At 43.1% G+C, this 20,520-nt stretch overlaps 1 protein-coding gene across 1 annotated transcript in view; it reads left to right on the plus strand.

Annotated features, from left to right (window-relative positions):
* TNFSF8 (TNF superfamily member 8) overlaps positions 1-20,025 on the plus strand; it is a 28,511-nt gene extending 8,486 nt beyond the window's left edge. The window contains exons 2-4 of the mRNA XM_015076313.3: positions 2,650-2,692; positions 14,856-14,927; positions 16,615-20,025. Of these exons, the coding sequence (XP_014931799.1) occupies positions 2,650-2,692; positions 14,856-14,927; positions 16,615-17,009 (510 nt within the window). The 3' untranslated portion in view covers positions 17,010-20,025. The remainder of the gene's footprint in view (positions 1-2,649; positions 2,693-14,855; positions 14,928-16,614) is intronic.
* Positions 20,026-20,520: the final 495 nt, after the last annotated feature.

The raw sequence follows: 20,520 nt of genomic DNA on the forward strand, positions 1-20,520 counted from the left end.
CTTTACACCTTGCTGTTCTACGGCAAGGATTGCTAAAGGGAGGGGAGTGTAGGGGAGAATGAGCATCTCCATCCTTAGCTTCTGAAGCTAGCATCTCTCTCGGGGCAGTGGAAAGAACACCAGAAAATTTCAACCCAAGATCTGCCTCTGACTCATGAGTATTTCAATTTCTTTTTCTATTAAATTAACTTGATGGGCTGAAAGATGTCTGGGTTTTCTTCTGGCTCTGCTTCTCTGATATTTTCTACCATGGGCAGCCAGGAGAGCTATAGAGACCTCATCCCAGGAGCTCTCCAAAATAGGAATAATCATACTTCTGTCTTGGATGCCCTCGGCCCTGGGTGAAGGTTTAAGCAACAAGATTCTTTCTTATACAAAGATGTGCTATTTTTGACATTCTCCTGCATAAAGTTAGGAAACCAGAAAGCCCTCAAATGACAGAGGCCTCCTCTGACCCTCATATGAATGAGGTCCTCCCCCCAGATATTATCTCTTACAACTTTGTTATGTACGTGAAGTGTGTTCGGTGGATCAGGAGCCTCAGCATCACCTGGGAGTTTGTCAGAACTACAGACTACAGCCAAACCCACTGTATCAGAATCTGCATTTTAACCAGCTCTCCAGGTGATTCGCATACTCATTAAAGTTTGAGAAGGGTTATCTTGAAACACTCTTCCTTCACAGCCCTTGCCTCAACTTGCAGTTCAATTATATATTTATTTGGATATTTTAAGTGACTGCTTTAATGACTAAGCCATAAAATCCACAGGATGTCTTCCAGTGACTAACGTAGTTCCTGGCACACACCAGATCAGGTGTTCATTCAACATGTGCTGAATGTATGACTCTCTGGTATTTCCCGGACTACTCACAGAGTCTGGAAATGGCCCCAGTGGTTCTACTATGCCAGCCTTCTCTCACTGTCCCTGGATACTTTCCTGGATGGCCAAGAAATTCAACTATCTTAGCATTGCATTTCAATGTAGATGTTCTTCTTTGTGCATTTGCACATCACGCTAATTGATGAACATGCTTGGTAGTAAATTGGCTGTTCATTAGATTTCGAAATGTTATTTGCAACCTTGAAGAGGCAACAGAGGGGAATTTTGTGATGTCAGGTTTTCCTATGAACTGCATGCATAATTTATGAGAGACCACAAATGTACTATTGTTACTTAGGTTAAGAGCTTTCAACTAAAGCACTAAAATAATAGACTATTAGAGCTGAGAAGGAAGGCTATTCCAAGCCAAGTTCACTTCCTTTGCCCTGAAAAGCTGAAGCCCAAAAGTTTACATTGACTTCTGCCGTCTCCAAATAAGGGCTATGCCAGGGCTTTGCCTTCAGGAGTCTTCCTCCACTCACTACAACCCACTTGGAATGGAGAAGAGATCCATTTATCAGAAAATGAGCCATCAGTGGAAGGCAAAGGACAGCACCTCCAGGGAAATGATGGAATAAAAGGAAAACTCCAGATAGTCCTAGTTGTTCAGACAGAACACTAAGGAAGTAAGATGTGCACAGCTGCTAACTTCTTGCTCTGGACAAGGTTGGGGTTATTTTCACCCAGGTCAATGTCACGCTTCTGTAGGTCTGTATTAATATTTCAATCCAGTGCACTACAGGAGACCCCCACCCTGACAGTTCAAAAGAGAAATAAGATACCTTATACCTTCTTGGCAAGACACCTAAGGTGTGACTCCATGGGTGAAAGGGGCGGGGAGAGAGCCTAGGGTGGGAATGTCAGTCTCTAAGAAATTTATTAGGGGTGAAAAATTTTGCCCCTCTGCTTCTGTTCTCTGCTTGCTCAGAGCACCCCAACAAGAACTCCCTATCATTCCCTCCATTCCCCCAGGTTGGAGGACCCCTCCTTCAGAACACAACCTGCTTCTATCAACCTCTTACTTACCTGTATAAATATTTATGTATATATTTATGTTTATTATACAATAAATAATCCAAAATATAATGTGAATTTATAAATATATAATTTTCCTATGTGTTTGCTTTGTTCTATCATTATAAATATTTGGATATTATAATCATCTATAAATTTATAATAAAGTCATGAGGGCAGGGAACCAATTTAATTATTTATGGTATCATCACAATGCTTGGCATATAAACATTCAATTAATTCAGATTTTCCAACCACAGGAAATATAGAGATGTACCTTCCAAGGTATGTTTACAGCATACTTTCACTATTTGATGAATCAAATACGGAAAAAAACCCACATGTATTTATACATTAGACTTGCTTGTTCTTTTGTTGACCAAAGGGGGGAAAATATCAAATGCAGAGGTGAAAACAAAAGCCCTGGACAGGGTGATGAGTTACAGATTCTGGATCCTGACCTGCCATAAACTTTTCATTTTACCCTGCTCAGCCCCAACTTCCTCACCTGTGAAATGTGGACAGTAAACCCTGGCCTCACCTTGCGTTTCTAGTAGGCAAGCTATAAAGCAAATGGGTGAGTTTTCAATGTAAATTAGGCCTGTGAATTAATTTTTTTTAACTCAAGAGTCAAGTGGAACACAAATTCTAAATTGCACAGCACTTTAAGGACCAGAACGGGAAAGAAAAAGGTAAGTTCTTTCCATTGAATGACAATCTCACACTGCCTCTCTTTTTCTTTCTTCTCTTCCAGGATTCCATTCCCAACCCACCTGGAAAATTCCCCCTTAAAGGAGGTAAGACCTTGGAATTAGGAGTAAATATGTAGAGAATCATCCATGTGACATCATAGTGGAGTAACAACCAGAAGCATCATAATATTGCCCAACAGAAAAGTGGGTGGAGGCAAAGGTGGAGGCTGCTCAGATCTGAGCTGGTGCATCTGGATTCATACTAGCAGCCTCTGTTTGGCAGTCTGGTGCCTACAGCTCTCCCACTAATGAAAGTTCTACCAGTGACCTAGACTATCATGTGTACATGGATAAGAATGCAAAGCAGTGTTGTGTTAAGAGCTTGGTATCTGGAGTCAGACAAGTGTGGGTATGGATCTTGGCTCTAAGTCTCACTGGGAACCTTAGCTTTTCATCTATAAAATGGGAATAATAATATCTACCTCATGAAAGTATTAGAGAAGCCAATCAGATCTCATCCATAAATTGCTTGTGGTGGCAACTGGCATATAGTAATCATTAAATAACTGGTAGTAGCCAAAATGCATAATGAAGGTAGGATTGTAAAAATAGACTTTCTCCTCACCCCATATGTTTCCTATCATTGAAGTCACTAATCAATGCATTGTCTCTATGAGTCCCAGAGTTAGCTTAACACTGAGGATGAAAAGCTTTGAGATCATCAGGCAAACATTTTGCTTGCACAGAAGAGGAAAAGTAAGACCCAGTGAAGTGTCATATCCAAGGTCATTTGGAGCCAAACCCAGAACCCCGATGTCCTCATCTTTCATTCAATGTTTTATCCACCCCAGAACATGAACCCATCTCAGTTCTGTAAACTCTAGAACCTAGATAGTAATTACAGCTGGATAACCAGACAGATCAGAAAAAAAGGTAAAAGAGAAAGGGTGGGACAACATAGGCACCCAGCTAGAGACACCAGAGCATCCGTGGGATGAGAGAACACAAGTGTGTGAACACAGCCCCAAATCCCAACACCATCTCACTAGGAGTTTGGTTTAGGATGCCTCAGTCATGCCCTTCCTTCTATCTGTCACAGAGAAATTTAGACAATAGAAGCAAGTGCCCCAAACAGACAAGCATTCTGGACCTTTCAAGGAAGACTAATAATTATAGCTTTGTCAACAATAAGTTAACCTTGGCTGGAATTACTTACTTCGCAAGTGACCACAACTTGCCTATTGCCTCTGTAGTGCAGAAGCAGCCATAGACTGTACAAATGAGCAGAGAGTTGTGGGGCCATAAAACTTTATTTACAGAATGAGGTGCTAGGCTAGATTTGACCCACAGACCCTGTTACGGAAACAGCACAGGCTTTAGCATCAGAACATGTAATGCATGCTCTCATGGAGCCTTGCCAAAAAAAAAAAAAAAAAAAAAAACAAGCACACTGACTCAGTGTCATTTTTCCTTCTCTGCTCCCACCACCCCACCACCACATCTACCCGGATCCTCTAAGGAAGACCAGAACTTCTCATTTCTTGAGAGAGAGAAGTCATCTGTAACAGGAACATACTTCAATGATGAGGATAGTATTGATTAGGCAATGGGACCTCAACCATTCTGGATCTTGGTTTCTGCACCTGTAGAGCACTGCCCATCATGGGTTTGCCAAGCACAGGGGGCTCTAACTGCTGGTTTTGTCCCTATGATGTTTTTCACCAGTCCAGAGTGAAATAGGAAGAAGAAGGACAAGGTAGCCCCTTTTTCTCATAGCCAACTATTTTTAATGTAAGGGGCACTATTTTCTCTAAGAGTACATCCTTCCCTAAAGCATTAAAATGTTCTTTCTTATACAATACGAAGCTGATATGGATGCAAGTTGAGTTATTTTGTTTTGTTTTAGTGGGCACAATAGACAAAATCAAAAGCTGTCTACTCTACATTGGTCACTGAATTTTCATTTGGGGGTAATATTCTTTGGTCCATGAAACACAAAATTGTGGGAGCCATGAACTAGGTCACTTATCAAATCCCTTCTTATCTTGGCCATCACTGTGTCAGAATATACACTAATCCAAAACCACCCTCAGCTGACAATTCCATATTTATGCAACCAGATTTTAGAAATGATAATAATCCCCACCAGGGCTATGAAACTTTTGTTAAAGATCTTCCCATGCGTCCCCTGGATTGATTTAGCCTCACTCCTGTGAGCAAACCACATGGGGGTTGTTATTTCTATATTGCAGGTGAGAATCTGAGGTCCAAGCCATCAAGGTGACTCACTTAAGGTCATCCAAGGAGCTGATGGCAGAGCAGGGATCAGAATCCAGGACTCTTCTGTGTTCCCTGTATGATGTGCTTTGGCCATGAAATGTTAGTGACCAGCTATGTGTAGTCCCTGGCTGTCTCCTATTTATAATGCACATCTACATTTCTCTTCACTTGGCAAACTGTAGACACTGTAGTAGGGTGAGGTGGAAAGCATATTACTTGGGCTCCAGAACTGATTTTCATCCCAGCACTCTGTGTATCTCTGGGCATCTGTGTGCTAAAATGTGTGTATCTCTGTGTATCTATGTGCTAAAATGAAATGAATGGGTCGTTCCAGCTTTGACACTTCATCATGCTTTGATTCAGTATATAAATATAGAAGAAGAAAAAAGTCTAACAATAATCTTGAGGAAATCTGTAGCCACAACCTCCTTTCCCCAATAAGCCCCTTAAACAGATACAAGCAGACATCCAGCAGGGGGGAGCCATGTCCCAGAAACCCCTAGAAGGAAGCTCCAGAGGTAGCATGTGGTTTGTCACTGGCGTGGACAACGGCAGAAGCTAGACACTTTCCAGAATGCCCCCTGCCGGCTAATGCAAATCATACATCATGAGCAGGAAACCAGCAGCAGCCCAGAGCCTAGGAAGCAGGGCTAAGGTACCTTAACACACAGTGACACTTAGCTGTAGATTAACCACAGGAAATCAAGCCTCTTTGTAATGAAGGGATTTCTGAGTCCCAACACAAGCTTCCCATTCCAGTCAGGAGATTGGTCACTAGCAACGTTCCAGCTCACACTGATTCCACTGTGCTTAGGACACAGTGGACCATTCTGGGGGTTCAGCAGGAAGCCCCATTCCTGTGGGCCAGGAATAGCACAGGGAGGAGAACCTTGCCCCACATCCTTCTCCTCTCACCTAGAAAATAGTTAATAAGAAGCCACACACAGAGCCACCAAGAGGGTGACATGGGACAGCAAACACGACCCTTGTCTGTCCCCTGGCTGGGCCTATGTCCTTTGGACACAGAGTCCACTCTGTTCTTTCATCCCCAAATAAAATTACTCTGTCCCATCTCACTAGGGTGAGGAACCAAGGTAGGGCTCTGGGGAGAGCCCTGGGCTTCTGGGCTTTTTCTCCTCATTTCTTGTTCCAATTTTCTGCTCCTGCCACATTTTGAATCTCACACATGCTCATGTAATGTGGCATATTTGCCCAAATCACAACACAGGCACCTTTGCCTTCAGTTCCAACAGCACCCCACCTCTGTGGATAACTATGTTTGCCACACCATTTAGGGTACACAGAGAAGTTGGTGGGGCAGTGCTTTCCATCACAGAGATGATGCACATTGAGTACTAGGTCCCTCTGTTCTCGTAAGACCTCTGCCACTCCAGCCACTGGCAATTTCTCAAGGGACAGCTTCCCACCCTGGGGTTCAGCCCTCCACCACCTGTGTACTAACTTTCTTTCCTTCTGTTTTTTCCTCCTGTTTTCACTTCCACCCTCCCCTTTTCTCCTCACAAACTCTGCCTTTATTTTATAGAATGTTTTTGGATACCTTGGTATCAGCCACAGGCTTTCCCAATATCCCAACATATAAGTGACAGTTCTTTCCACACCAGAGAAATTGTGTAGACAACTTTTCAACCAGTTTTTCTTTTATTCCCACACTACATACATAGGAGGCTCTGGCAGAGTGAAAACAGTGGACACTGATGGGGCACCCACCTTGTGCCAAGCACAGGGCTGAGTGTTTCACCACTCACCAGGCGGTCCTCACAACATGTCCCAAGGATGTTACTATGCCTGTTTTATAGGGATGGAATCTGGAGCACAGAGCGGTTTACTCACTTGCCTAAGATTGCACAGCTAGTGAGGAGTGGGGCAAGACCTCAAAATCCAGGCTGCCTCACCTTGCACTTTTGCTTACCCAGGATTACATTGCCAGATGCTTAGTAGAACATCACTGTGCTTCCTTCCGGTGCCCCTACCAGTTCTCTAAGGTTGGGCTCCCTTCCAACACTATGGCTTCCTTGGCACCTGTTCCCACAGCTGTTTGTTTTCTTGTTATGGAGCTCTGGAGTGGTGGGGGACATACAGAGCCCATGACAGGGAATCTACAAGCCATATTGAACCCCTAGCTTTGTGGCTGAGATGATATGAGACCCAGAGGATTCCTTCCCTCCCCACACCCTCCAGTTAGAAGTTGGCCTCTCCTGTGAGTGTCATGGGCCCCTCATATCCAGAGGTTCCTAGGGGCCCTGAGGAAGGGGAAACAGTGGATATACCACGTGTGGGTCTTGACAGCCCCTTTAGCGCCTTCCCCACCCTCATCTGAATACCCTCTCCTTAATCCTGTCCCCAGCTGGAGATGGGCAAAGACAGAGAACGGGGTTGGGCTTTGGAATACCCACATTCCAGTCCGGGGACTTGAAGCAACACACTTTCCCTCTTGGGAGCTGGAGTTTCCTGTTGTCGAAAATATCAGGAGTGAGGGGAGAGAGCCAGATGACCTGACCCTGGCATGGATTTTACTTTGAGGGTGACATTTGTGGAATTAGACAAATTGACTATTTACCATTCTAACAACTTACAATTTTACATGGCTTGGCAGACTACCCTCCTCCCCATTCCCTCTGCTAAAAAGAAAGTGTGGGCATTAAAAAAAAATGAAGTAAGTTTGGCTCTTTAATTTTACCTAGTGAACCCACCCACAGAAACAATAAAAACCTCCCATTTGGGGGCAATGAAACCAAATCACGGAGGTTGGCTACTCACCGATCCCCAGCTGTCCCTGATGTCATAAGGCTCTCTGTGATCCAGGTGGTCACAGCCACACCAGGACACCACACTGGCAGCAAAAGAGGCAGGTAGAGAAGCAGCACCGTCCCCCATCACCCAGAACGACTGAAAACAGCAGAGACCTTACTTCCATCAGATAGATTGAACTGGTTCTCAATTGCCTAATTCAGCAGTTGTGGTGTACCTTTTTGTTTGGTTTTGTTTTAACTTTTCACAGCAAGATGGGGCACTTCTGCTCAGGGGGCAAATTGCTTTTCAGATAGCCATAGTCCTCAAAGATCCTATTTGCTCCTCCATTTACTTTAAACACACGCAAAACCCACTCTTACACTGTCTTTTTCTCAAGGCAGAGACAACGGGGATCGGGAATCTGTCTACAAGAAATAAACTAGAAAATGGGCCACTCAGAATAAAGTGGAATAAGATCCTGCAGAGGCAATCCAGAGTGCTAAAGCAACTTATATGTAATCTCTACCTCCTCCCACCAAGAAAAGGGAGCGGGCGGGGGGGGGGGGGCGGAGAGGAGTTCCAGGGGAGGTGAGGAGAGGGGTAGAAACAAGAGGAGAGAAGAGGGGAAAATATTCACATCACTAAGAAACATATTAAAATTTATACTTGAATTTAGTGCATACAAATTACAAGGCTCTAAATCTAGAGGAAATCCTCATCTTTCCAATACTTCAGAGAAGGAGAAAAGGAAAGAAAAAGAAGAAAAGGAAGGAAAGAGGGATAGAGGGAAGTAAGGAAGGAGAGAGGAAAAGCAGGACTTGGATGGTATAGCCCATCCAAGCTCTCTGGATGCCACCTGTGCTTGCTTGAATTTCTACAAGTCCAGCAGCGCAAGCCTCGACCAGGGAACGGGAGGCAACCATCACCTAGCATCCCTTGGGCGGTGAACGCGAAACTCATGGCTATGCATTATCTCGTCTGACCTTCCAGCAATTCTTAAAGGGAGATTGTAATTATTCTCACTTTGAGGAGAATTCAAGGAAGCTGAACAACTTATGCAAAGCCACACAACTTAGTAAAGTAGTCGAGGTAGAATTTGAACCCAAGCCTGTTTGGGTTCCTAAGTGTGCTATCTAACTTCCTAACTTCCTAAGTATGCTGTCATACTTCTGCATCTAGAATAGCTAGGAGGTGTTTTTAAGGTTATTTGAAATGTTAGCAGAGTTCACCATGTGACTTCAGATTCACCTTGCCTTTAAAAATATTTTTTATAATGTTTATTTTTAAGAGAGACAGACAGGCATGAGCAGAGGAGGGACAGAGAGCAAAGGAGATACAGAATCTGAAGCAGGATCCACACTCTGAGCTGTCAGCATGTAGCTTCACACAGGGCTCAAACCCACAGACCGCGGGATCATGACCTGAGCCAAAGTCGGAGGCTCAACTGATTGAGCCACCTAGGCACCTCTCACCTTGCCTTTTAAAATCTAGACTTTAAAGATGCTTCCTAAATACACCTCAATAACATCAATTCCACCTGCATTTAAATTAAGTGAATTCCAAGAAGCCCACACAGATAGTCAGAGAGGTTTAGCTTAAATACTGCCACAGGATCAAAAAGACACCAAAATTCCAAAAAACTGTCAAGAAATTCAAATGGATTTCAGCTTGATCTCAGTTTGTGTCTACTGGTCACTCTTTATAGGCTTAACACAGAGCATGCCATGCCAGGATGAGTATTCTCCAAATGATGTTGTAAATCCAGAGTTGTCTAGTTGTCCTCTGTTTAAGAAATAACCCATCTTGGACCTTTTCCACTACTAGTTGGCTTTGTGGCATTAGGGAAATGGTCAAGTTAAAGCCAGTTGAAATGACCCATAGGTTAAGGATCCACTTCAATTCCAAATTGTACTGATAATGGAGAGACTCTTCCCTAGATGTCACTGTTGGGACCCCCCTGGATATTCCGCCAGATGGAGGGACTACCAGGACATGGTAGATGCAGTCATTAAGATAATGCCTCTCCTTCTTGGAAGGCTTAAAATATTTTCAACAGATGGAAGGAGCATTCTACATGCTTTTCTGGAAGTGTCAGATGGTCTCAAACATTTATGCACATAGTTGAGAAACTTCAATCCACCATCTAATGCCATGAGTTTTGCTTTAATGAGCATTTCATCAGCCAGCTCACTCTGCTAAGTGGCATTGCTAAGCTGTCTACTATAACCAGGAAAAGGGGAGTAGGGAAGGAAGGGACTACCATTTCCTGAATGTCTCCTCTAAGCCACATGCTGCACTGGCCACTTGACCCTCATTGCATCTTTGCAACAGCCATTGGGGTTGATTATTATCATCCGATTTTACAGATGCAGTAACTGAGGGTCAGTAAGGAAGGTGACAGTTAAAAGCCTTGACTAGAGCCCAGATGCTCTTTTTGAGATGCACTGTGTTTGTCTCATCCTAATATCAAACTGGAAGGTGCCTGGCACTCTGACCACATACCATCTGGCTGGAATGGTTGGCATGGTTTCTTTTGCCACCTTGGGCTTTGTTACATCTTGATGGAAGCCTCCTCAAGACTTTTGACTAATGGCTTGGCAGGGTTCAGCACATGGGCCTGAAGGCACCTGTTGGCAACCTCTGCAAGAGGGAGCTCATCAGTGCTCTTTTCCCAGTACCTCCAGCTTTTTCCTCAGTTTTAGTCCAGTGTGTATAGTGGCTGCAAACCCACTTCTTCCTACATTTAACCCTCACTCTTCCATGGAAAGACATATAAACAGAGGACATAGCCCTAGACTAGGAGTAAGGAGACATGCTCTGGACTCAGCTCTGCCACTAATCTATGGTGACATCTTGGGCCAGACCCTCAGTTCCTCTGGGTTCAATGTCCCCAGTCATAGAACTAGGGTCTTGGTTAAGTTGGCACCAAATGGCCCTTTCAAGTCTGACATTTTGAGATCTCAAGGGGAGGGGGGGTGGGCCAGTCTTTAGGCTGCCATTATTCTGATTTCTAGAACATGATCCTTTCAACCACCTTAAGCAACATCTCTGTCTCCCTAGCTCTGTCTTCTGTGAAACTAGCCCAGAGGGTTTCATTGGCACTTACTTCTCTCCAGGCTTCCAAACAATGTCCAAAAAAGTTCCATGATCCTGGAGGAGGCCAAGCTTGGGCTTATAAATCTTGCCCATCTAAAGGCCTTGGTCTTCAGAAAAATTTACAGAGAGCTTAAGTTGTTTGAAAGAGGGAATGCTCCACAGAAGGAGTAAGATGCTCAGGCTCTGGTTATGCCTCTGTAATTAACTCATGGAGTGACCTAGGACAAGTGTGCCATGGGAGTGACATTGGGGAATACATGTATTGTATGATTACCAAGCCTGGACCAAGTGACCTCTCAAGGAACTTGTATTTTTACAAACCATGCAAATCCTTACAGATCCTGGCTGTATATAACTTAAGATTGTACCCAGACCTGAAATGTTCTGTTCTACCACTGCAGGTGTTTGGAAATCTAAATGTGTGAACATAGCTGCCTATATGGGGTAGAGCAACATGCCCACAAAGACAGACACCCAGAACTGGGACTGAATTTCTCCCTGCTGCAGCAAGCCTGACCATGCATAGCAGAGTCTACACAGTTTGCAAGGATAAACTAGAAGGGCCCTTCTAGATCATCAAACCCATACTGCTCTTCACTTAGCTAAGGACAGTAGAGCCCAAAGAGAGGAAGTTCCAAGATTCTAACTCCCAGGTCATCAACTCAGCCATGACTTAGAGACAATTCTCATTTCTCCGACCCAAGTGGTCAGTTCTTCACACGAAACCCCTCCAGACATCACATTCATCTAGGAAATAAATGAAACAGTGGTATGTTCTCTCAGCATTCAAAATTCCAGGGATATCACAGGGTTCCCACTACAGGTAACACCACCTGTTTGTAAGTCACTCCTTCTTGTCTTCATAATCAAAACAGAAAGTCATATCATGGACTCATAAGGTGACACATGGCTGGTGACCAATGAAATGTCCATCTGGCTCTTGACAAGACACTCATGACCCTCAAATCAGCCCAACATGTCTTTGAACAGCACTAACTGGTCACATATTTGAGCTACCAGCCCTGTGATTTACAATGTGATGTGTGTGTCTTTAGAGAAAGTCTTCCCATAGCCTTATCTGAGAAATAGGGACAAGGACAGTGTTTGTTGTTAGCCAAGCGCATCATCTCTTCAAACTTCCACATGGAGCCTTAGTGTTTGGGCCCCCACAGAGCAGGCTGCACTGCCTTCCTGCTGACAGCCTATCAGATGTAAAAGGCCAAGAGCTGCCTTCCTCTGGGCTCCTCTCCACATTCAAAATCCCCTTCCACCAACAGCTTCCCCAGTGTCCTGTTCCCAGTCCCCTTATTCAGGTGGCTCCAGCAATGCCAATCTTGAAGAGGGTTGCCTATGTTTTTCCTTTTGTTGGAAGCCATGTAAAAGATTCGTAAAGAAAAACTAAAATACACCTTGCCTTTTGACTTCAGGAAATGCAAATGCTTCAGAATGAGGTGTGTGTGTTTTTTTTTCCATCCTTGGGTTTCTCAGAATTACAGCTGAGGTCAACCAACCAAACACACAAAGACTGAAGGGGAAAGGAAAAACAGAACGTGCATGTGTGAGAGGCCAGCCCAGACTTGTACTTCTCCAGCCACTTGTTTACAGAAGTTTCCCTGATAGATGCCACCGCAAGTGACATGATGTGAGGGGGCCTCTGACCAATGAGCAGAGCCTGTTTTTGTAATGCTGATTCTCATGATGTGTGTTGGCCTCAGCCCAAGCCCAGGGCATGAGTCTCTTAATGAGTCTCTATCCTCCCATTTAATCTAAGTTCACCTGAAGAACTATGGGAGAATGAGGTTGGTATTCCAGCCCCAAGGGGAAAGCAAGCCAAGCATCCCCATTCACCTCACTCATGCCAGAACTCACCTGATATCCATGGAGGGAAGTAAGAGGGACAGAGTAGATGACTCAATTCAACAAACATTTACAGAGCATCTTCGGGGTGAGCAGTGGGGATATATAAGTAGCTGTCTCTGCCCTGAGGGTTCACAGTCTAATGGAGGAGGCAAATAGGCAAACAGGGAAGGTCAGAGATGACTTCCAGGCTATGCATTAAATAAGGAGTAAAACTCCAGTGAAGGGAGATTCCAGGTGATGAGGCAAATTAACCAGTACGGTCATCAACGATCTACCTGGGTGTTAGAGTCAGACAGCCTAGGTTTGAATCTCACTCCACCACTGACTAGCTGTGCAAATGTGAACAAGTCATTAACCTTTTAAAGCCTTGGCTTCCTTGTATGCGGGACAGAAATCATTGTAGTACCTTTCTCATGGGGTGGTGGCGAGAAGTAAGTGAAAGACAGAATGTAACACACTTAGCACAGTACCTGGAAAATAGCCAGCACTCATTTTGCACTAGCTGTTATTTTGTCTACTACTGCTACTGGGATTGAGAGTCTGAGGGAAAGAGGGAAGGTGGGGTGTGAGACTGGAAAATGCAGTAGGGACAGAATGCTAGGAACCACGAACTCCTGTGGAGGATCTTGGCCCTGATCCTGCAGGCACAGCAAAGTCAGAAAGGGATTCAAGCAGAGAAGAGACACAGGCAGGTATGCCTCACTGCAACTTTTTCTGACTTGATGTCCCATATACTAGCCAGAGGGACCCTTAACACCATTCACAGTTCATTAGAAAATAAGCAGGCCTCACATTGTAATTTTGATTCTAACACCTCAAGAGTGTGGGCTGTGGTGGAAACAGGTAAGAGGTGGGATCAAAAGAATGGCAGCTGGCCTACCAGTCCTCATCACCAAGGAGACCTTTGGGCCAGAGCATCTTTATGGGTTGAGGGCAGACAAGGATGAAAACTGTTCCCTGCTTTTCTGGGGGTTGTGGTGATGTGGCAGGGGTGAGGGTAGGAGGGAGTTGTTGTTGGCAGTGAGCTTGTTCAGACAGCAGAGGGAACTCTTCACTTAACTTTCAACTTTTCCAAGGCTCCATGGGGAAATGAGGAGGCCAGAAGGGATTTCCTCAAGCCTGGGGCAGAGAGGGAAACCTGAAAGATTGTGAGCCCAACAGATACCAATCAGAGAGATCCAGGGAGCAAACACATCAGGGTATGACTGCTTCAACTGAACCAGCCCATGGCTATCTAGTCTCTGATGGACAGAATGAATGGTCACTCCAGAGACACCATCAAAAAGAGGTCAGTGTCAGGTCTTAGATCTCCCAGATTTATAGATGGGAAACCAAGATCCAAAGACAAGAAGGAATTTACACAGAGTAAGTTGAATTCATGAGTCATTGCAGGAAATGTATAACTTGGTTCTTTGCATATAAAATAGTTTCTATAATAAGAAGCTGCTAAGCCAGCATCACCAGTGAATATATTAAAAATATTTTTATTTCTTAAATACCAAGATGACATAAACACTGTCATTTTCCCCTGCCAAGGAAACTCCAGATAGCAGGCTTCCTGCTTAGATCTCTTTAATCCTATATCCTCTTAAAATTGAGCACAAGAATGTGTTTATTGCCACTGTCCAGCAAATGATTTTGAGGAGGAAACCTGGTCTCTGGAATCCAACATGGGGATAAATCTCAACGTTATCACTAACCTCCTTGACCTTGTATCATTGACTATGTCTAGGCATCAGGATCAATCTTGCAGAGTTATTCTGAGAATTACATCAGCAGAAATATGTAAAAGTACACAGACCAGTATCTGGTGCACTCTCAAAAGAAGGATAGCAGTAATTACTATCAGTCTTATCATTCTGACCATCCCTGCCTGGCTGAGTGATGTGGGACAATGTGCTTAATCTGTCTGGTCCCTAGGCTTTTTTCCATCTGTAAAAGGGACTTAATAATACCACTCTAATAGAGTTGCTGCAAAGATTAAGTGAATGGAAGTATGTAAACCGACAGGAATGGCACCTGGCACTTAGGGGAATTCAGGTCATATTAGTTTTCTTCCCCCAATTTCCAGTCTTTTGTAAATGTCCAAGTGGAAGCAACCAATTGAAAATAACCTTAAGATACTTGGTGGCAAAAATAATAAATAAACAGGTTTCCTTTTAGACCTCCAAATGGAAACAGAATACTAATTGTCTCTATCAAAGGGTCATGAAAAAAGATCTGGTGTCTCCAGTTCCCAGAGTAGAGTAAGACATTTAATGTGTGATCTCCTTATTTTTAGGAAATTGCTCAGAAGACATCTCATGTATACTGGAAAAGGCTCCATTCAAGAAGTCATGGGCCTACCTCCAAGGTCAGTAACTGAATCTAGGAATTCCATCCATATGAGGGCCACTTCCTGTGGCCTTTCTGAAACCTCTAACCCAGAGGTCACAAGTAGAAGCCCATGGCTATATATGACCTGCAGATATGGTCTATAGCCTGCATGCTATTTTTTATAATTTGATTTTAAAAGCCTTAGGGGGAGGGGAACCTGGGTGGCTCAGTCAGTTGAGCATCTGACTCTTGGCCTCCACTCAGGTCATGATCTCACTATTCATGAGGTCGAGCCCTGTATCGGGCTCTATGCACTGACAGTGCAGAGCCTACCTGGGATTCTCTCTCTCCCTCCCCATCTGCCCCTCCCCTGCTCGCTCTCTCTCTCTCTCAAATAAATAAATGTACATTTAAAAATATATATTTTAAAAAGGCCTTAGGGGTAAAGGGGAGAACTCACAAGACTCTTCCTTCCTCAGCCTCCTTCCCAATTTTGCATTACCAACCTGGCCTCTGAAGGCATTTGTGTCCCACCCCCATGGTCCCTCTTTATTCAGCCACATACAAGTTTTGGGCCAAGTGTACAGTACTTTTCCTCATGAAAGAGAAGCAGGCTTTTAGTCTTTGCCTCTGTCAAGTTATTCACAAGGGAACCACAAAATTGCCTTGTCCCCCGATTGACAGCTTAATGAACATGCTGGCACATAGCCTATTTGCATATTGCAGCATGCATCAGGTAAGAGGCCCCTTATAAAGGAAACAATACAAGGCACTTACACTGTGAAAGCTGAGATATGGAGAGGATGGCCAAGATTCTCTGAATAGCCATTCTGCCCATTTTAAAAATTCAATTTTGCAGCTAGATTAGTTCTCACTCTTCAGTTGAATCGCAATGAGGTCTAAAGGGAAGGCAATTAAAACGAATGCCAGCTTTCCAGTTCTGAAAGGCACCCTGACTAATCAGTGCTGATTTTCACTTGTTAGGACTCAGAGAGACTTGGCTTTCCACACAAAAATGTCTGCCACATCGTCTGCTTTTCTATAAATCCCAGCTGGGAAGAGCCCCTTATTGTACACTTGTGTGATCTATACAATTATGTTTGGCTGCCCTTTTAAAAAGAGGAATACATTAAAAAATTCAGACAATGAGTTGTTAAGGACACATCTTAATATGAAAATCCATAGACTGCAGTTCTGCTGGACACTTGATGCCTGAATTGGTTACTAATTGAAAAAAACTAAATATCATATCTCAGATACTTTATGCAATGTCTACCAAATAGTACTCCCTTATTGATGAAGCATTCATTGATTGATTGAATAAATCAACATGATGGTCCAGAACTTATGGGGGAATACAGTACAAGAGCTCGCAGTCTCAAGAGGGAAAGATAGTAATAATAATAATATAATGTAATATAATGTAATATATAATTAAGTGGAAAATGATTCTATAAGAGGTAGCAGTCCATTACCATGTATGTTCTGACCCTTCAGCTTTAAGCATTAGAGAAAAAGGAAGAGGGGTGTTTTGCACCTGTCCCTTGAATGTTAAGCAGTGCCTAGGATGAGTAACATGTAAGATATTCCAGATGGTTGGAACAGCAGGCAATACTATAGAAAACACGAGTCTCAAATGGGAAACCTTGAATAAAAACTTCACATTTCCAATCTGCCCCTGAAATACGCCCAATAATTCTGTCTTCTTATCCTTCTCTTTCTAGTGTCAAAGCATATAAACAAATCCAAGTTGTCTTGGAACAAAGATGGAATTGTCCATGGAGTCAGCTATCAGGATGGGAATCTGGTAATCCAGTTCCCAGGTTGGTACTTCATCATTTGCCAACTGCAATTTCTCGTGAAATGCCCAGAACATTCTGTTGACCTAAAGTTGGAGCTTCTCATCAACAAAGATGTCAAAAGGCAGGCGCTGGTGACAGTGTGTGAATCTGGAGTGCAAAACAAAAACATATACCAAAATCTCTCTCAGTTCTTGCTGGAGCATCTGCAGGTCAATACCACCATATCAGTCAAAGTGGATAAATTCCAGTATGTGGATACAAACACCTTTCCTCTTGAGAATGTGTTGTCCATCTTCTTATATAGTAGTTTAGACTGAACCATTTCTCCTGGCCTTCAGGAAGAAAGCAACTCTCTACCATACAGTATTCATCCATCAAACACTTGGGCAAAAAGAAAACTCAAGACCAAGACTAAAACCACAAAGGGTATTAAATAACACGCTTCTCCTTCTTGTCTCTTGGGAAGATACAGCTCCAGGGTTAAAAAAAAAAAAAAAAAGAACAGTTTTGAATGAAGTATCTTTCAAATAGAAGGCAGGGAAGCAAGGCAGTGTGGTGGGAAAAGTCCCACATAGGTATCAGAAGTGATGGATTCATGCCCTGGCCCAATCACTAACTCACTGTATGACCTGGAGCTATTCCTTTCCCCTCCCTGGAACTCTGGATCCATGTCTGAGAAGTGAAGGGGCTGGATATGAATCTATCCAAAATCTCTACCATCTCAGAAGACCAGGATCTCTCATCCCAGACCTGTGAACTAAGATCCCAAGCAGTGTTCTAGAAGCCCCGTAACCAAAGGAAAGGCCCTCACACCAATATAAATCCAATGATACTAGTAGTATCTGGCTGCATGCCACCTCAGCACAGTCAGAATTTGGGGACAAGACTCATGGTACCTTGCCAAATGATGTGAACAGTGGGATCTAAAATGTATAAAAGAAAGGACTGCCCAACTGACCATCCTGAATCTAAGAGGCCTCCTGGTATTTGGAAAACCACCTGACCAGGCTTGACTCCATTCAAGTTAAGATTGACAGTAAGTCAATAGCAGACACCTTTTGTTTCTTGTGGGGAAGGGCTGTGCATTCTGCAAATGCTCCATCAGTGTGCAGTGGTCATGGTGATGCAGCCATTTGGTCAGGCAATAGCTGCCGTCATTTCTCACATGATCTCTCTTAGGGAACCATTTCTGTGGAGGGTTATTAAGGCCCCAAAGTGTTGTTGATAAATGATTATGGCCCTGTAAATGGTGAGAAGGACTTCTGAACAATGGTAAACTCCTCTCCTGAGTTGGGTAACCATGAGATTTCTCTAGCTCCATCAACCTACCTTTACATCCATCCATCATTTCCAAGGAGCACCTTATCTGTTTGAAAGAAGGACCATTCAGCTTGAAGTATAAATCCTCAGAATTTATGCTTCAGAAGAAAAAAGGGACCCTTAACTGCCATGCAAAAGACTGGAGCAAAATTTGCATTTTTCTCAAAAAAAGAGGAGGGAAAAGAAAAATGTAGGAAGTCGGGTGCATTTGTCAGAGAAAGACTAGAAAAAAGTGTAAAAGAAGAAAGAAAAAAAAAAGACCCAGTCTTGTTGGTATGGATGAGAAAGAATTGGAAAAACAAAATAGCTAGGGAAAAAATTTAAGTCATTTGCTGAGCAGCATAGTATGTTAACCTCCTCTTCGGCCTCCTCTATGAAATATTCAGTAAAGTCTACATTTCTCATAACACTTTCTATGAGTAGATTCTTTGGGAGGAGCGGGCATTAGAAGTTTTGAATTGAGCAAGCCAAGTATGTTGCAAACACAGAGACAGGTTTTGAGGACCCAAAACTAGCAAGTAAGGGGGTATGTGGCATTTGAGTTATACTCTAACTCAGAAGGACAAATGAACCTTGTTTAAGCCAACTCATGCATTCTTGAAAAGGTATCTCCAATCTAAGCTTGTATAAACTAAGGAAATTTTCTACTGTCTCATACTCAAACTTCAGAAAGAATCCCATTCCTTCTCTGAGCAGAAACACCTGACTTTTGCACTTGAGTGATTCCTACTCTCAATCTCTGTCAAGCAATGCTCTGAAAGCCAACAGCTGAAGACACAGGACATTTAAAGCAGTTCTGTAGCAAGACAAAAAAAGGTAATCATTAGCAACTCAACTGAAAATAATAGGGAGTGGATAACCTGGAAAGTTTAAAACTAGATTCTCTTACTCTTTGAGGGTTAACCAGCCCTTGGGAATGTGGTAGTATCTATGCAAATAAAATAAATAATTTCTCTAACTGGGAACCCAAGCTACCCGAAACATATGTCCCCTTGGGCAAAACCCAACTGGAGCTGACACACACACACACACACACACACACACACACACACACACAGTATACATGCGGAACTTGTATAGAAGGATGATGTGTGAGTTGATAAGAAACTATCAGTGTAGATGTGTTCCTACCCTTGAGAAATTTATAAGACTTTCTTTCTCCAAAAAGTTTGGTAACTTTTTCTTCACCCAGTCTGTCTATCACCCACTGATGCCTCCTCAACTTACCCCAGTTCCCTCTTAAATTCCCCAGTCACACAAAGGTTGGCTCAGAGGAGGGCACAGCACGCCCAGGAGGGTTGATAGGAACAATCTGTAGAGGGAGGAAATACTGAAGGAAATTGGGTAGAATTTACCAAACAAGGGAGCCTTCCAGAATCCCTGGAATACCACTGATTATTCTGGCATGGGGGGACAAAGCCCTTAAATTAAGAGGATTGAGAAGTCAGTCCCTGTCGTGTCTGGAAAAAATCCTGAGATGAGCTAAGCCAAAGTTTGAATGCAAGCCCACTAGAGGGCAGAGACATCAAGTCCTCACATGTGGTTAGCAGCAGAGCTGGGATTTGAGCTAGCAGCTGAGCCCAGCCTCCTGACTCCCCTCTCCATTATTTCCCACCAGCCTTTATTGGCTTTGTCCTGTAGTCTTTCTGTAATTCCTCAGGTCATATCTTTCCAGCCCTCCACCATGGTGGTCCCCAGCATTCAGGGACTTCCTTTGTTCTTCTTTGCACCACTTGGATCCTCCAGGATCATCATTCAAAATGAGACACAGATAGTCTGTAGATTCATGGTCAAATCACAGAAAAAGGTCAGGGTCCCGTATAGAAAAGTATAATTTCTCAGAAACTGAAGAAATAATTTAAAAATTAAAAGCTTACTGTTTTAATTTGAAGTTATGCATGTGTGTATATATGTGTGTGTATAATGTATGTATACATGTACACATATGTGTATGTATGTGTATTATATATACACGTTTGTGTTATATATGTGTGTGTTTTATATACACGTGTGTGTGTGCACGCCCACTTTGCTCTAGTAGTTGTTTTACAGGTCACCTGCTTAACCTGTTGTCAGGGGAGGAAGCTTGATTCTTGCTCTGGGCATTGCAAAATGTATATACACTTGTATTTATTTTTAATTATGAAAAGAACAGAAAATAATTTCTTCCAATGCCTCACTGCTTATTTAATAACTATTAATATTTTTGCCATATTTGCTTCTGCTTCTTTTTAAAAAGAAAACACTGCAGATAGAGCAAAGTCTCATTCCTCCATCCATTTCCCTGTAGCCTCCCCCAAGAGAGCCACTGCCCAGAAGTTTGCACACCCCCTTCACTTACATAATTTTTTAGTTTTTTTCCCATAAGTATGTATAGTACAATTTTGTGTGGCTTTAAAATTTTTAATAAATGATATCATACTTCATATTACATTATGTGACTTGAAATTTTTCATGTAATGTTAACTTTTTGATATTTATACAGATTGACACACATAGATCTGGCTC

The sequence above is a fragment of the Acinonyx jubatus genome, chromosome D4, assembly GCF_027475565.1.
Source record: "Acinonyx jubatus isolate Ajub_Pintada_27869175 chromosome D4, VMU_Ajub_asm_v1.0, whole genome shotgun sequence".
In the NCBI taxonomy this organism is placed as follows: Eukaryota; Metazoa; Chordata; class Mammalia; order Carnivora; family Felidae; genus Acinonyx; species Acinonyx jubatus.